The 18,262-nt window shown below is 37.3% G+C and overlaps 2 protein-coding genes and 1 pseudogene across 5 annotated transcripts in view; 1 reads left to right on the top strand and 2 right to left on the bottom strand.

Annotated features, from left to right (window-relative positions):
• The window catches only part of PRELID3A (PRELI domain containing 3A), a 91,791-nt gene that overhangs the window by 51,750 nt on the left and 21,779 nt on the right, over positions 1-18,262 (top strand). The window contains exon 6 of one of the 2 annotated variants that reach the window (XM_043980005.1): positions 5,350-5,895. The exons of the other annotated variant lie outside the window; for it this stretch is intronic. Coding sequence (XP_043835940.1) covers positions 5,350-5,394 — 45 coding nt within the window. The 3' untranslated portion in view covers positions 5,395-5,895. Of the gene's footprint in view, positions 1-5,349; positions 5,896-18,262 lie in introns of those variants that run through there. 2 annotated transcript variants of the gene reach the window in all.
• Positions 4,263-5,276, bottom strand: LOC122738251 (annotated as a pseudogene).
• Positions 11,792-18,262, bottom strand: part of SPIRE1 (spire type actin nucleation factor 1) — a 217,435-nt gene continuing 210,964 nt past the window's right edge. For all 3 annotated transcript variants that reach the window (XM_043979803.1, XM_043979869.1, XM_043979917.1), the window contains one exon: positions 11,792-15,594. In XM_043979803.1, the coding sequence (XP_043835738.1) occupies positions 15,336-15,594 (259 nt within the window). In that variant the 3' untranslated portion in view covers positions 11,792-15,335. The remainder of the gene's footprint in view (positions 15,595-18,262) is intronic.

Below are 18,262 nucleotides of genomic sequence, written 5' to 3'. Positions count from 1 at the left end.
AAACCATGAGGTAAAATCCAAATCCTAACCTGCGGTTTTTAATCAGGTAGGACCAAATGTATTAAACAACAAAGGAAAAGAAAAAGCTTTGGTTCTGTGACTCTAGGCCTGCCCCAAGTTCTACCACCTTTGGTCCTGTGTTGTTCTTTTTCTCCTTCCTACACTTGTAGTCAGTGCACATACTGTGCCACTTGTGCTGCCTTACTCTTTCTTCCTCTAAAAATGTTTTATCTTTTGTTTTTATATCACCTTTATTTCTTAATATGCCCCCCATGCAGTAATCCATCCCCTATAACAAAGAATAAAGAGGGGGAAAAAGTGATTCAGCCAAACTGACTAATATATCACCATTCTGAAAAAAGATGCCGTCTCATAGCACTCTACCTCTGCAAGAAGAGGACCATTTTAAAAAAGTTCTTCTTTGGGGGGCAGCTAGGTGGCGCAGTGGATAAAGCACCGGCCTTAGATTCAGGAGTACCTGAGTTCAAATCCGGCCTCAGACACTTGACTTACTAGCTGTGTGACCCTGGGCAAGTCACTTAACCCCCATTGCCCAGGAAAAAAAAAAAAGTTCTTCTTCAGTGGTCATTAGAATTACATAGCTTTCAGATTCATTTTTTGATGTTGTTCTTTCCATTTACTTTGTTACAACCTTTGTATATATTCTTTCCCTGGCTCTGTTCATTTTACTTTGAATCAGTCCCTGTCTTTTCAAGCTTCTGTGAATTATTAATTTCATATTTTCCTGCTGCACGGTAACATTTCATTACTTTCATGTATCCCAATCTGATTAGCCATTCCCATTGATAGGTATCTACTTGGTTTTGAGTTCTTTGATATAAAAAAAAATGTTGCTAAGAATAAAAGAACTGTCTTTGACCACCTTGGGTCAAAGTAGAAAGATTTCTGAGTCAAAGGAAATGGATTAAAATAGCCATTTTTAATCACTTTTAATTTTTGTATAATTCCAAATTGCTTTTCAGGATGGCTAGACCAATTCAGATCTCCACCTCTCATTTATTCTCCAAAAAAAGAGTGATAAAATATTACCATTTTATAGAGGAAGAAAACTAAGGCTCCAAGAGGTTAAATCACAAGTGAATATCTGAGGGAGGATTCAGATCCATGTCCCTTACTCCAAGTACAGTGTCTTTTTGACTATATCATATGGATTCTCCTCTTTTGTCTTTAACTGTTTCTTCCTTGTCTCTTTCCCCAAAACCCTTAGATTTGTTCTGCCCTTGGTACTCTTTATCTCTCTGTACATTAATTATACTTTACTCACTTTACTCATTTCAACTAGTCATAGTGCTTGTTACAGAGTAAGTACTTAATACGTGCTTATTGTCACCACATTTCAAGAATCATCAATAAGCACATGACCCTTTTTGTCCATCTCTGCCCTTATTTCAGAAACTCCCAATGAGCATGAACTTTTCTGTCAAGGGCACTACTATTCACCAGTTTCCAGTGCCTTCAAGTATTGGATTGGATGTCATGGGAATGATGGAATAGAATTGTTCCACTGGTCTTACAAGACAGAAGAAATAGGAGCAATGGGATTTAAGAAAAAAGCTTTCCAATAATTAGCATTATCTCAAAATGGAATAAACTATCCTGGGAGGTAATGGTTCTCAATGACCACATGTCTTCAAGCCAATTCTGGACGATCACTTGCCTGCTATCTTTAGAAAGAACTCTTTTTTGGGTCCAGCTTGGCCTAGATCTCTCCTAACTTGGAGATTCTATGATACTATGACTTAGTAGGTATCTTGCCACAGAGATAAAGGAAGGTTGGTAGTTTTTTTTTTTTTTTGTATTGCCTTGTTTTGTTTTGTTAGTAGGAATTAGAATAAGACCTAGGAGAGGAAATAAGGGAGAATGAGAATGACCCTTTTAAGACTAGTGCTTGCAGCTATAAGAATGGGGAGAAGTTTCCATCAGTATTGCCCTTCTATTCCCTCTCTCTTTCCTATTCACTACTGGCCCTGGTACTGGGGCAAAAAGGTTTTCAGTGGGGATGGTTGTATTCCTCAATCAAGAAACAGGAGGGGGAGAGTAAGAAGTCTGAAAAAATGGACTTGCCCACAAGTAATCTTGTTGTACATGAGGAAGATGTATATATCGGACCTTGTGGCTTAGTGGCAAGAGCACTGGATTTACAGACAAATTATCTGGGTTCAAATTCTAGATTGTCAAATGCTATTTACTACCTCAATATGCTTGGACAAGTTCCTTCCTCTGTCTGGGGTTAAATTTCCTCAATTTTAAAATTAGGGAGTTGAACTAAGTGATGTCTGAAAGGTCCTTTCTAACTCTAAAATCTATGATTTATGAAAACTGAGGATGTCCTGTATATTTGGTGACTTTTCTTCCAAACACCTTAACCTAGCTGCTTTATTAGTAATAAGCATTTATTGAAATCTGTTTCCCCCTTGACAACCAATCAAAAAACTTTTAAGGGCCTGCTGTGTGCCAGGGATTGTGTTAGATGTTAGGAATACAAAGTTTTGTTGTTGTTGACTCTTCATGACCCTGTTTGGGGTTTTCTTGACAAAGATATTGAACTAGTTTGCCATTTCCTTTTGTAGCTCATTTTACAGATGAGGCAACTAAGGCAAACAGGGTTAACTGACTTACCTAGGGTCACACAACTAGTAAGTGTGTGAGGCCAGCTTTGAACTCAGGAAGATGAGTCTTCCTGACTCCAGGTCTGCTGCTCTATCCACTGAGCCACCTAGATGCCTATATAAAGGGAATATAAAGACAAGAGTCAAAAAATCCCTGCACCATTAATGAACTTACATTCTATTTCAAGAGGGAACATGTTTACATATCTACCAAAATAGAGACAAGATATTTGCATGGTCATTTGGGGATCTTTGTGGTATCTATATAGTTAATTTAGAACTGGCCTTGAAGTCAAGAATACTTGGGGTAAAGACCCACCTGTAATATATACCACTAGGGGACCCTGGGCAAGACACCTAACCGTAGTAACTTAGACAACTCAAGTTGCAAAGCAGGTGCTGGTTTGCACTGGCCATGGTTGCTCCATCATTGGAAGCTCTTTATTCTGATAAAACCGCTTCTGATTAAAACAAAACACCACACACACACAAACCTGGGGGTAGTAGGAGAAAGTAGGGAGAAGGAATTGGGAAAGACTTTCTGCTCGTAGGAAGTGGTCTTTGAGCAGAGCTTTGGGGAAAGCTGGGATTCTAAGGAGCCAACATGACACAAGTATACATTCCAGGCATGGAGGAGAGAGCCTTTGCAAAGACTCAGAGGCAGGAGATGTGGTCGTGGGTAAGAAACAACATACAGTTTGGCTGGATTGTCATAGATGTGAGGGTAAGTATTGTATAATAAAGTTGCAAAAATGGGTTTGACAGACAGGCTGTAAAGGGCTCCAAAATGTCAAACAGAGGAGTCTGTCAATAATCCCAGTGGCAACAGGAAGCTCATTAGCAGGAAAGAACTCCAGGATACACAAACACATGATCAGACCTGTACTTCAGGAATATTGATCTAGCAGCTGTGTGTAGGATGATTTGGAGAGGAGAGAGTTGAAGCAGGGGGAATTGGGAAAATATTGTTATCGAACACATGAGAGATGATGAGAGCCTGAACTAGGGTAGTAGCCACATGACTGGAAAGACAAGGACATTTTCAAGAAATGTGGATTCTACCTCCAAAGAAGCCTTGGCATGTGATTGGAAGTGGGTTATTTTGCCACTCATAAAGTTCACTAGTGTCAAAAAAAGAAGAAGAAAAAGAAGACACGGAGTTTGCAAATACATATTGTGATCTGGAAATAAACAATGAAAAGTTCTAAGATCTCCCAATAAATGGCTATTGCTTGCTGTTGCCAAGGCAAAGAATGCCTTTCGATCTAATAAGATCAAGCAGGGAGTGAAAAAGTAGCAGTCTGTTTTCTCAGCAGCAGCTGCTAAAACATTCTTGTCTGGGTTACAAAGCGGGGTTTTGTTTGTTTTTAATTTGACCAAGTTTCTCTCCTTCTAAACTTTGTAGAATACTGAACAGTATGGCTCTATAGTTATTACTGTTTGCTTGTATGAAACTAAAGGAATTTTAATTTGTGCTTCTCCCAAGTGAAAAATAAAATAGCTATTTTTTTTTCTCTAGGTTTAAACCTTGTTTAAATGCATAGCAAAGTTTGTGGTCAAAGCAGAAGACTGTCTTACTAAGAAAGATAGGTCAGCTCTTTGACAGTTTCTTCATGGAAAGGGATAGTTTTTGTTAAGCTACAATTTTCTTAATTTCTAACGATGCTTACCCTCAGGATTTACCAGTGTTCATTTCTTTTTTTTTTTTTTCAAATCAGACCAAGGCTTTTATTTACTCATTTCTTGCATTTAAAATACTCTTCAATGACATCTTTGGCCCGAGATTCCTTGCCATAGTCTTTAACAATGCAACTGCAGCCAACCACTTTGTGGGGCTTTCCCTCTCTGTCAATTTTTACAGAGGCCTACCCATTTACCCAGCTTCTTGTTGATCAAGTTAATTTGGTTTTCAGCACACAAGGCTTCAACCAATTTTACAAAAATAGGTTCATCACAGTTGGAAGCAAGAACACAAAGATGGGCTTGGCGTTTGTCTAAGGCTTTGGCGGCTTCAGGAATTCCACGAGCTAGGCCATCGTAGATGAGTTCAGTCTTTGGCACTTCTTGTAGAGTGGGGTTAACATCCATTATACCTCCAGCAGCAATGCCTTCCTAGACCATGGCAGTGGTTCACTTGTCAAGCTAAATCTTGGAAACACCTGAGAGCCTCCACTCTATTCAGCAGCAACAGGGAAAGAGCCATTTCTATATAGATAAAAATCTCCATTAGTTAACCTAAGCTCCAAACTCTTCTGTCATGTGAAAGATGAATACACTAGAAATCAGAAAATCTAATTTTATCTTGGAAGCCTTTTTTCAGGTAGGAGTTGAACCTAGAAATGTTACTTTATTTATGTAAAATAACTTCAGGCATAATTTGTGCATGTAGGAAGTAAGTTGGTGTCCCATTGGATAGAGCACAGAGTCTGGAATTGGGAAGACCTGAGTTCAAACATGACCTCAGACACTTCCTAGCAGTGTGACCCTGGGCAAGTCACTTAACCGTGTTTACCTCAGTTTCCTCATCTGCAAAATGAGCTGGAGAAAGAAATGGTAAACCACTCCAGTTTCTTTGCCAAGAAAACTCCAAATGGGGTAATGAAGAGTCAAACACAACTGAATCAACTGAACAGTTATAATAACAAAGAGGGTAAGTTGTATAAAAAAGGAGATTCAGTAAAAGAATTTCATTTATTTGGAATTTGTATTATTTCCACAGGCTTGGGCTGAGGTTTATGCCATCTATGAAGAAAGGTCTTGTTAAGCAAGTAAATTATTCCTGGGAAAATATTTAAACTACTTAAGAGAACAAACTTATATTCAAGGACTCCCAACCAACTTAGAGGCATCTACAGAAACAGTTGAAATGGCAATTACAAATCATGAGATCTATTCACAAGAAATGAGTTATCTGAATCTGTTTTGACAGCAGTGGTTTGCTCTAGAATGAATTTGAAAATTTAATAAAATCACATTTCTTTTTTTTTAAGCCTTAAGATATTTTTTTCAATTTTTCACTAAAACAGAATGTGACCTTTCCCCCAAGTTAACTTAGATCTTCTGAGGATTAGATAATTTACTTAAAATGCCTCATTAATCTTAACATATTATAATGAATGTTAAATAATGATTAAAGTAAATATATTTAAATATTATATCTGCTTTTGTCTGACTTGTCATTCCTCAGATGAAAGTTTTTGTTTTTTTAGAAATTTGGTCATGTTTTATATTGTGTAAATATCACAATCAGCTCTTTTTTTTTTTTTTTTTTTGGTGAGGCAATTGGGGTTAAGTGACTTGCCCAGGGTCACACAGCTAGCAAGTGTCAAGGGTGGATTTGAACTCAGGTCCTCCTGAATCCAGGGCCAGCACTCCATCCACTGTGCCACCTAGCTGCCCCACAATCACCTCTTGCTATTAACTATGGAATAAATTCACCAAGATATTCTTTCCTATAGTTGTGACAGAACTATAGAACATGTGAACCCAAACTATATGTATCACCAATTAAGTGATAGTGATCTATTACTGACATGTCACCGAATTAGAGAATTTTAGAGCTAAAAAGAGAAAGGTGCAATTCCCCCTTTACAAAGTGAAGTCCCAAAAAGGTTAAATTAATTGCTGAAGGTCACATAACTTATTCATAGCAGAGCCAAGGGCAGCTAGGTGGCATACTAGATAAAGCACAGGCCCTGGATTCAGGAGGACCTGAGTTCAAATTTGGCCTCAGACACATGACAATTACTAGCTGTGTGACCCTAGGCAAGTCACTTAACCCTCACTGCCCCACAAAACAAAACAAAAAAGGTATCAATTTTTAAAAAATTGTCACAATGAAAATAAGCTTAAAAAAAAAAAGAAAGAAATTGCTACATAGCAGAGCCAAGACGTCATGTATTTGGACCTACTGAAGAACCTAGTTTTTTATCTAGTAACAATAGAATTGCTTCAGACCACAGATATCTGATGGTTTCTGAAGAATCACTGCTACCTTGACAGTACCAGGAGGAAAGGCACTGTTTGCCTATCTGTTTATGGATATGGTTTCTAGTTTTTATTGCTGGTACGGTTTGTCTTTATCATTGGTTATAGTCAGAGGAACGTATGAAACTTATTACATCAGTCATTCAAGGAATTATCTTGAGATGGTGATGGCATATTATAATTTTCTTTTTTTAAAACCATAATATTCCCTTTCAGTGGGATGCTGTTTTTTCCCCCTCTTGACTAATTTTTGTCCTTTCTTTTGAGAATGTGTTATATACTACCAGCTTGAGCTAGATGTTGCTTTATTTGCTTCTAAAACAGAAATTATCATCGACGTGTTACATGGGATTGGATTTTGTCCTGCTGTCTCCTCTTAGTTCTGAAAATGCCTCTGGAGAGTTTTGCCGTTTACCCTTTCTTGCAGCTTTTCCCTTTATATTTGCTCAAGGATGAGAGGTTCAGATTTGTCCATCAACAATCTTGCTGTTTGTTATTAGGTAATATAATACCATAAACATAGCATTTTCTATCCTCTCAACTGACGCTTCAAAAAGAAGTTGGGATGTGATGTTCTCTACAATGTCTTCCATGGATAAAGGAGAAATGTCCTTCAGTAAAGAGCTAAAACAATTCTGCTAACACATACCGAAAATAACAAAAGAGGAGGGAATTTGGGAGTTCTTGAAGCCAGCAACAATACTGCCATGGCCATGAGCTGCAAACTGTTGAAAGGGAACCAAATAGCCAAGGATTAGAGAATCTTTCTTCCTTTCCTTAGATTGATAGACCAGCCCAGAATCTAATTTCAAGTTTAATTGGTAGCTTTTGTTTATGCCAGCTGAAACTTACTGCAGCAGGCTGGGAAAGCATTTCTAATGACATGACATGAGCTCCTGATCCATCATTGGATAAAGAAATCTTTAATTGCCATTTGCACCATATAGTGAGTGTGTGTATATATATATATATATATATATATATATATATATTTTGGGGGGGGGGCAGGGCAATGAGGGTTAAGTGACTTGCCCAGAGTCACACAGCTAATAAGTGTCAAGTGTCTGAGTCTGGATATGAACTCAGGTCCTCCTGAATCCGGGGTCAGTGTTTTATCCACTGTGCCACCTAGCTGCCTCCATAGTGAGTATATTTTAAAGCCCACAAGAATATAGAAAAATCCCCAAGTTTTTGCCAGGAACAGCTTGAAGCTCTGAATGTTCCATTTTTCTAGAAGTGTTAGGTAAACAATTCAGCAATGATCTACTCCAAAACTTTTCCATTTGATTCAATAAGCAATATTTGAGTATTTGCTATATGCAAGGTACCTCAGGGGATACAAAGAAAGTCGACAGAGTCCCTGCTCTTAAGGTGTTTACAACCACTGGGGAGAGAAGTGGGAGGGCTGAAGAACAAGATATACAATGATAGTACAAAGTACAAATTATAAATTCTATGTTTTCTTTAACAGTTGGTGCATATATAGTGTTTCCCATGCATAAGGTGACTGAAAATGTATCCATAAAGTAATACAGTATCTTTTATTTTGGCCCTTGGACTTGAAATCTACATCTTTAAGTTTTCAGCCCCTTGCTGAATGTCCCAAACTGGTGCCCCCCAATTACCAAGTTGAATGATGAATCTTACAAACCTATCACTTTTTTTTTGGGGGGGGGGTGAGACAATTGGGGTTATGTGACTTGCCCAGGGTCACACAGTTAGTAAGTGTCAAGGGTCTGAGGCCAGATTTGAATTCAGGTCCTCCTGAATCCAGGGCCGGTGCTCTATCCACTGCGCCACCTAGCTGCCCCTTCTCTACCACTTTTAACATGAAACAGACACTTAACACTTACTAGCTGTGTGACCCTGGGCAAGTCACTTAACCCCAATTGCCTCACAAAAAACCAAAACAAACCAAAACAAAACGTGCTTTGATTTGCATCGCCTAATACCAATATAACCAGAGTTGATGGAACTCCCTCCTTTTTACTTAAGAATAAAAAGGTAGGGGCAGCTAGGTGGCTCATGAAACAGACAAGGAAAGGGGCCTGGAGGGGTCCTTCTCCTCCCACTAAACTGAGAACTGCTATACTTGTTTTAAATTACTGTTTGTCATGTTGACATAATTAATAGCTGCCGTACTAGATGCAGGTATTGCAGCTTCATGCCTCAGGCCTAAAGCTCAGACTGTTCCATTCTTTATACACAAAGATGATACTATTCTCAGTGGGTCTGTGAAAAATCTCAATGAAAGTTACAAAGCCGGGGCAGCTAGGTGGTGCAGTGGATAGAGCACCAGCCCTGGAGTCCGGAGAACCTGAGTTCAAATCCAGCCTCAGACACTTAACACTTACCAGCTGTTTGACCATGGGCAAGTCACTTAACCCTCATTGCCCTGCAAAAAAACCAAACAAACAAACAAACAAAAAAATGAAAGTTACAAAGCTACTGGCCTCTCTGCTTAGCCATTGTTCTTTCTACCTGTGTGAAGCTCTTCTCAACTTAGTGGGAGAAAGACCCCTCTAGGCCCCTTTCCTTGTCTATTTCATTTTTTAAATGGTAAATAGAACTATAAGATTCATTAACTTGTTAATTTGGTTCAACTGGGTGTAAGTTCCCAGTTTTCCTAAAAGTGCCATTGGGAGGTTGTTTTTTTGTTTGCTTCATGTACATATTCTTGTCCATTTACATTTGTGCCCAAGGTCAAGCTTTTCCAAGATAGAGGTCCAGAGTTAAGGTATAGGGGCAACTAGGTGGCGCAGTGGATAGAGCACCGGCCCTGGAGTCAGGAGTACCAAAGTTCAAATCCAGTGTCAGACACTTAACACTTACTAGCTGTGTGACTCTGGGCAAGTCATTTAACCCCAATTGCCTCACTAAAACAAAACAAAACAAAACAAAACAAAACAAAAAAACCAGAGTTAAGGTATAGTCTGTGGTCATGAGGTTAAACTGGTGTCAAACAACCAACTTTGTCTAGGAACTCTGAAGTCTAATAGAATTTCACTTTTAAAAACCGTCACACATTTTGGGGGGTAATGAAATTTTAGGATTACAATATAGGACTGATTTGACTTGTTTTCATTAAGACTTACTGGGAGACCCATTGCATTTTATATGTTTCAATAAAAGAAAGAAGCTAACAGTAAAACTATCACTTACTTGCTTTTGTATTATCTGCAATCTCCTCATCCTGGTATCCTAGCTGGATCATATGTAACTGACCTTTAGACTGAATAGGGAAATTGTGATGACTGCAGAGATAATGAGTGTTATTTGTGGAACAATTATAAATTACTTTTAGACCACTGTTTTCTATGCCATTTAGTCCCAGGGACAATCAAGAGTTGACTATACTTATTTTCCTATAGCTTTATAAGAAGTCAAGTTCACAGAACCTTATGAAAACACTTAAAGAAATTATATTAATTATAATTACATATATTAGAAATAAATTTTCACTGTTTGGAAATGACAAAGAGAAGATTGTTAATATGAAAAATTATAGGATTATAGAATTTGGAGCTGAAGGGGACCTTAGAGGTGCTTTAGAACAGTCCCCCCTTTTCCACATGAAGAAACCAAGGCCCAGAAGTAGATGGCATAGCTATTTGGGCTATATTTTTCCATAATAAGAAAATTATGGTAGACTCATTTTTAAGAGTGGCATTTTTACTTAATTTGGGTGTTGAGGAAAAGCTGAAAAATATAAAACATTTTTTTGTGTTGATTGAGATGAAAATCATGTTGGGAGTAAACATTTTAAGTGGTGAAAACACTTTGTAATATTCTTTTTTTTTTTTTTTTTGCAGGGCAATGGGGTTTAAGTGACTTGCCCAGGGTCACACAGCCAGTAAGTGTCTGAGGCTGGGTTTGAACTCAGGTCCTCCTGAATCCAAGGCTAGTGCCTTATCCATTGCGCCACCTAGCTGCCCCCGTAATATTCTTTTAATAAAGGTTTTTAAAACAAAACGTGGGGCAGCTAGGTGGCGCAGTGGATAGAGCACCGGCCCTGGAGTCAGGAGTACCTGAGTTCAAATCCGACCTCGGACACTTAACACTTACTAGCTGTGTGACCCTGGGCAAGTCACTTAACCCCAATTGCCTCACAAAAAACCAAAACAAACCAAAACAAAACGTGCTTTGATTTGCATCACCTAATACCAATATAACCAGAGTTGATGGAACTCCCTCCTTTTTACTTAAGAATAAAAAGGTAGGGGCAGCTAGGTGGCTCAGTGGATAAAGCACTGAGCCCTGGATTCAGGAGGACCTGAGTTCAAATCTGGCCTCAGTCACTTGACACTTACTAGCTGTGTGACCCTGGGCAAGTCACTTAACCCCCATTGCCCTGCCCTCCCCCCAAAAAAGAAGAAAAAGGTAAACTATTTTTACATGTAACTGGGAAAAAAATAAAATACTTTTATCAGAAAAAAAAGAATAAAAAGGTAGAAATGTATTATGGCAAATCACATTTTGTTTTTCACTTAACAAAACACAGGCTTCTTCCATTTTTCTTAAAACTGAATATCACAGTGCTATTTTTTTTCTGAAATGGTCCTTAAATTAGTTTGATCTAGTCTAGGTCTTTAAATTAGTTTAATTTCAATAAAAAAGAAAAAAAGCTTTTTTTCAGACGAATGTTAAAATACAGTAGCTTACTCACTTTGAAAAGAAGTTTTTGCATCAATATATATTTGATGCAATTTATCAAGAAAATTGTCAGTTATTGAACACTGGTATAAGTGGAATTTTAAACCAGGCAGGTGCTTAGCATTTCATTTCTTTAGGTAAATTTAAGGAGAAAAACTTGGAAAATCTGATTTCATTTGGTATGGGAAAAGAAAGATCAAGAAACTTTGGTTATATCATTAATTCTATCTATTGACACATACACATGTATATACAAAACTTAAGCTCCCATTTCAAAGAAAAATAAGGGGGCATTAAAAAAAATTTTGATGGTCTGAGTTAGCATAGATATCTAGTAATTAAGACAAGAATTACTATTCAAAATTTCTTTTGGGTGGTAGCTACCAGGTAGTTCTTGACAGTGTCAATGATAACAATCTTCTTCCCTTTCTAGCCCAGATGATTCCTACTAGTTATCAACAGGAGAAGTCACCTAGCTAACCAAAGTCATTTAGAGCAGGAAAATCAACACAGACAGAGGCTATGATGGAAAGGCTTTTTTATTTTTTCCCAGATAATTTTCAAATAAAAGGCCTTAATGAAAAACGCTTAGTACTATCACCATGAATACCAGTAAGACCTTGGATTTTGTACACACAGAAAGCAGAGAATACATTCCCTCATGGCCCTAATTTAGTAGTTCTTCAGTACAAAATTATCTGTATTTTCACCATCAGCAAATAATGGTGGCACATTTTAGGAACTTTCATGTCTCCTATGTGACCTTTGAAACCAAGTCCTACATTTATTAATACAGTTAGAAAAATAAAAGCTTTAAGAAAAATTCATGGTGGTGAGTTCATGTTGCTAGTCACATATTCTCTTGCAACTTAATTCTTAAAATGCTACGTGCCATAAAGTCTCCAAGGTTTGACTTAGAAGGCTCAAAATTGGAAATCTAGTAAGATAAGTTTTAATCATTGTGCATATCAATAAGACTTGCTTTCATTTTCAATCATCTTGGGAAAATCTATTCCCAGTGTCTGCTGGATGGCAGCCTTTCAAATATTAATAAATATATTACATGTATTTACAAACTTTCTCATGTATTCTGACACTGAAATGAAGTTAAACTACAGGGAGAGAAACATGGACCTCTCCACAGGGTAACTTCATGAGGTATGAGAACAAAAAGAAGTGGCACTCAACACCTGGAGTGGGTGTGGGAGAAGAGGAAGGCAAGTGGAAAGAGGAAAGCTGACAGGGCTGTCAACCAAAAGGAAGAATACCTAACACTGAAGATAGCACTTTCAGGTTTGTTCAGGACATCACATACAGCAGGTCATTTTATTTCATTTGAGCATACATTGCTCCAAGATCCCTTAAACTCCAAATGAAAGGGAAAGCACAAGATGCCTTAAAAAAAAAAAAAAGCCGAATCAAAGGTGAATGCTGAATAGCATAGAGAGGGATACTGAACAAGTTTAAAATGTGAAAATGGGCACATAGTTTCTAAAGACATACAAGACAAGGGATTTTAAATTCCAGCCCTTTAAACTGAGAATTGCTTCTTATGGGAATTAAGGAATCACAATAGAATTTTAGCAAAGGAGAACAAAGGGTTAAACACAAGGTTTGGTTTTGGCACCCCAAAAAGCACACCAATAGGACTAATACAATTTACAGGTTGACTGGTACTTTCCTCCTTTTGTTATAGTAACCATCTAAAAAAATTGTATCTACTGTGCATTCTATTATGTTGAATTTGCCCATTTATGATCAAGGGAGCATTTGAATTTGACTAGAATTTCATAAACTTCTGTACTGTCATGGCCCTAAAAGAGGAAGAAAGGCTAGAAAGGTCACCCTCTCGTTATTTACTTTTCTTTATTTTTGTGAATGTAAGACCATTTCTCAATTTTAGGATGTTCCCTTCTTTACTTTTGCGTAGCCTGTTAAGAAGAGGAGGCAGCATGTCCTGGTTACAGGGCTGACCCAACCTCAAGTCCTGCCTTACATACAGGCAGGTCACTAAATTTCCATTACCCCCAGCAATTCTCTAAGATTGTAATTTAAGTTTGTGTCACTGATCTGAATCGATGAAATTAATTTCTACACTGGGATTTCCCCATACAGATTAAATTATGGATCCAGACCAAAAAAACAAACAAGCAAACAAAAAACTGGTCAAGCGTGGCTGTGTCTATGTTTATACATACACACATATAAGGAACTTAATCGAGGTATCTTTTTCTCTTACCATCACATTCCCTTTTCTAGCTAGCAGTTGTTTTAAAAGTTTGAGTATGGGGTTCCAAAATATTGTGGCTCACATAAAATTTTTTCCTGAATATAAATTTCAAACAACTTGATCTCTTAGAAAATGTTACAAAGACGTTTCACTGAATAGATTTTTCAAAGCTCTTAAAGCAATTTAAATTTCTACATAATCAGAAATCCCTGGAGACATTACAGTTTCACATGCAAATATGGAGGAACTGTTAACGTGCATTATTTAATTAATCATTAAAATTTATTTTGGAAATTTTAAGCTATGAAATCATAAAATTTTAGTCCATTTTAAAGTAGTATTGGGACAGTTTTGAGGCATGTTAATTTCATGTAGAAATGTTAATTATATTTTGATACAATAACAAATACTTATCATGCCACCTATGGTGTTGTCATCAGGTTGAATATGGATGTATCTACTACTGCTTTATGAAAATTACAGTGCATGTGCATGTGCATGTGCATGAATTGATCTGACAAACATCAATGGTTATTTGGTTGGTAGTTTTTAAGCATACCAAAATAATCTATCCCATTTTATGACCTTAAATGAGCTGATAAATTTCAAGTGCACAATGGCTCACCCTCCCAACCCCCTCCCCCCCAATATTACACACATGAAGCCATTTGTGAGAAAAAGAAATGCAAAAAAAAAAAAGCATCTGAAGCCAGTCAGCAGGTTAATGTTCTTGTAACTTTAAAACAGCTAAACAACCATGTTTGTTTTTAAAAAGTTCATTTACAAAAATAAATAAATTTGTTTCCAGTCTAAGACCTTAGGTACCAAATTACAGCCGAGTTTAGACTTGATGGCCAAGTTCCTAAGATATGAAAAACATAGTTGATAATGTATCTGCTACCAGAGCCATACCAGTGTGGTCAGAGGCTGCCAACCTGCATAGTCTCAAAACAGACTGCCCACCTTTTGAGTATAATCATGGGTTCTTTTGACATTATAGGACGACACCAAGCTGTTACCATACCCCTTAGTTCTCAAACTTCTGCCAAACCTCTATCACCCAGTCTATTATTACTAATACTACCAATAATCATAATACATTCAAAGGAATAAAGTGTCGCCTCCATGAGAGACACTGGTCAGGTACACTAGGGCTGACAAATCCAGCAGCTTTGAGGAAACAGTCACCCATCTGGGTGTACAGCTTATGCTGGTGTTTTACACTAGAACACAGACATCATAAAGTCCCTTATTTAACCAAAATCTCAGATTAACAATACATTTAAAAATCAATTTGTTAGCATTAGCAAATCCTAGGGTTTATGCTGTGAGACAATAATTACAATAGCCCATGCTAGTTTAGTGTCCTCCACAAGGGCTCTGGATTATTGTATACACTACATGTGAACACTATTAGGTGGAAATGCCAATATGACTTACTGCTTAGAACTGTGCTAACACTGATTCCTTTGTTAGATTGGTTTCTCCTTAAAGAACCTTTCAGCCTTGGTTGGAAAACGATTCAAGAAATGATAAAGAACTGAACTCAGGGAAAATGATTTTGTCCTTCAAATGTACAAATTAAAAAGAAAGCAAGTTTCAAACCTGTTTTCTTTCAGTGCAAATGATTGATTGGCTGACCTGTTGCATATCAGTAACAGATATGAACACAGCGTTCAGTCAGTAGAATAACGTGGTGCAACAAATATCTGATCTAATGCAAATTCAAGCCTATGAAATAAAACCACGGAAAGGAAAGGAAAGACAATGCAGTTCTTAGTGTTCTCCCACCAATGCTGACTTTGTGAACAAGAGCAACTGGAAAGGCACGAGGCTCAGATTTCATTGATAGTTCTCTCCGAAGGGCAGTACTCCGAGGGACCTGCTGAGGACATGTAGAATGACTGTGTTTTCCTTTTCAAACGAGCTCGCTTGTTGGCCAGCACTAGGCTTCTCCGGCTGGAGCTGATGATTTCTGAAATAAACTTTTTGCAGTCTACACACACCTCCATAGTACTCCAGTCCTCCATCAATTCTTTGGGAAATTGTAGTTCTTCATCTGATTTATCTACAGACTTAGATTTTGAGGAGAACCTTAAAAAAAAAAAAAAGCCTGACTCAATACCTCTATTTCCTCAATTAAGAGCATCATGTGAATTGAACATCAATCCTAACGGTAACAAATTTATGCTATTGCTGAAATATAAGGAGAATCTCATGATAACTAAGAAGGAATTCCTTATTCATTTATTTATTAGCACCTGTTACATAAGTAAGACTCATGTCCTAATACAATCTCACTGTGGCAAGAAGGTAATGCCAGGATGATGCAAGGTTATGTCAGTAGAGGGCAACCTCTGGCAGATTTTACCAAACTAAAAAACACTTCAATGATACCTTCAAGGGTTTCATCACCACCCACCAGTTTGTAAGGTTTTTCAGCAATAGAAACTCATGAACTCTCTAGTAAGGTACAGTGAGTTTCCATCTGCATCAATGAACTTGAAATCATGGATCCTTCAAATCCTGAAGTGTTTTTAAGGCATCAGGTATTGAAAACAGACCAGAAAACAATGTTCTCTCTTCAAAAGAAACCTGGGAAATTTGCTATGTAAAATGTCTGAGAATATCAAAATTATGATATGTAGAATGTAATATATCCTCAGACTAGAATGCTAAAGGAATAGAACGTTTTGCTTAATTAAATATGCTGCTTAACTGAGAATTATCACATATGGGAATACAAAGAATTAAAGAACAAAAATGAAAAAAAAATGCTATGCTAAAATCATACTGCCCATAATTTAAAATCTGATTCTTCAGATGTCTCTATAGAATCTTGCAGTGGCCCAGTCTCTTCATTATGAATATTAGTTATCACTGTATAATAGAAGACAAATATAGCATTGCTGTTCATATGACATTATCAATAAAACCTGGAAGTTGTTCTTCTGAGTAAATTCATACTATATTGGTTCACCCAACATTTCTTTCTCATAAATAAAAGCAGAGAGATGAATGTAGAATGTTGCCCCTTAGACATTCTGGTGATTTAATTTTCTGGTTGTTTGGAATCTAGTGAAATTGTAATTTACTGTACCACCTTCAAAGTATAAGTTATTTTTATATTTTAAGTTGCTTATTTTATGGTTTCATAGTTTTCAAAGATCTAGAGTTAGAATTAAAAAGCATTTACTATTTCATTTAAACAGAAAATGAATATATCTATTAATACAGCAGCAGTAAAATGACTTCAATTTGTTTGGACTCAATGCAAGGTCTCTCATGAGAACCATTCTAGGTATTTGTGAAATTCTATATCCTAAATTCACCAATAATTTTTTTAAAAAGATTCAAGTACAATATCTGAAAGGAAAGAGCCTAAAGTAGGTATTTCCAGCCTCTAGCACATGGTACAGAAACAGTTCATAGTGTAAGTTCTCTCTTACCCTCCTCCCTCTGAAGCAGAACTGCAATATTCTACAAGAGTTAATAGCTGGTACCAATCTACTGACTTGTGAGCTGATGATCAATACTCAAATCATCCACTTTTCTCTGAAAGTCTGTGCCCAATATTGTCCTGTTTCCCTTCTCAAAAAGCAAAATTCACTCAGTCCCTAAGCAACCCCATCCAGTTAAAAATGTGGCTCCCACTTAGCTTTGGAAAGAGTTTAGCACTGCGGCACCTTTTAAAAACATTTACAATCTCTGGCATAAGCTGTATTTTTATAAGTAGAATGTAAACTCCTTGATAGTAAGGACTGTTCTGTTTTTGTCTTTGAATCAACAGGGCAAATAGCGCAATGCTTTGCACATAGCAGTTACTTAATATTTGTTGGATTTAATTGTTCTCCCTTTAATAACCAGCCCAGAACACTGAAGGCCAAACACTCTACAAAGGATACAACTTGATTTCCTCCTAAAAATAAGAATGGGGAAAGGAGTGACCAGAATGGCTCTATAGATGTCTTTAATCTTCATTTTAAAATAGCAAATTCATTTAAAAAAATTGAACTGTAAATGGGTTTTGCTTTTATAGTATTTAGTTTTGAGTTGGAAAAGCATGGATCTTAAAAATGATCTAGTCCAGCTCCATCATTTAAAAAAAAAGAAACTGAGGCCCAAAGATAGTGAATGACTTGCCCAAAACCTCACAGAGTTAAGATTCAAACCTTCTACTCTGTCCATTACACTGTCCTGCCTCATTTCTTAGTTTTGAAAAGGGTTAGGAAACCTAATTAAACTATAAAGTAAGGTGGCTTTTAAAACAGCTGCTTGTCCATTGTGAGAAAATAATGGGATTTGGCAGATACTCAAAGGCTCATCTGGAGATTAATCTAAACTGATTGAATTAAGTGAGAGTGATTGACTTTGCTGATTAGCCTACTTCAAGTTAATTAGATTGTAACCACCCCTGGCTGGCCCTTAAGGCAGCATTGTTCTCAGAAGCCAAGGACTTGGAACTCAAGTGGAGACCACTTCAAGTCCAGTGAACCAGTGGATTTGGATGACGCCTGCCAATCAGCTTGAAGCAGTGTGTGAGGACCGCCTCTGCTCCAGACCTTCCACACTCTGTTTGAGGGGAGTTCATGGTTGAAGCAGGCTTGGGGCAGAGGACTCGAGGAAGAACAAGACCAGGCTGGAACTCCAGGCTAGATAGGCCTTTTCTTAACTCCAAATGTTTTTCTTTTTGTGAATACCTAGTATGCCCAAAGACTGGTGCTAAAGCTTCCAATTTAAGGCAACCACACATTAGATTTTT

The sequence above is a fragment of the Dromiciops gliroides genome, chromosome 1, assembly GCF_019393635.1.
Source record: "Dromiciops gliroides isolate mDroGli1 chromosome 1, mDroGli1.pri, whole genome shotgun sequence".
NCBI classification, from domain to species: Eukaryota; Metazoa; Chordata; class Mammalia; order Microbiotheria; family Microbiotheriidae; genus Dromiciops; species Dromiciops gliroides.
The sequence above is the reverse complement of the archived record's forward strand: the minus strand, read 5'-3'. Positions and strand labels throughout refer to the sequence as shown.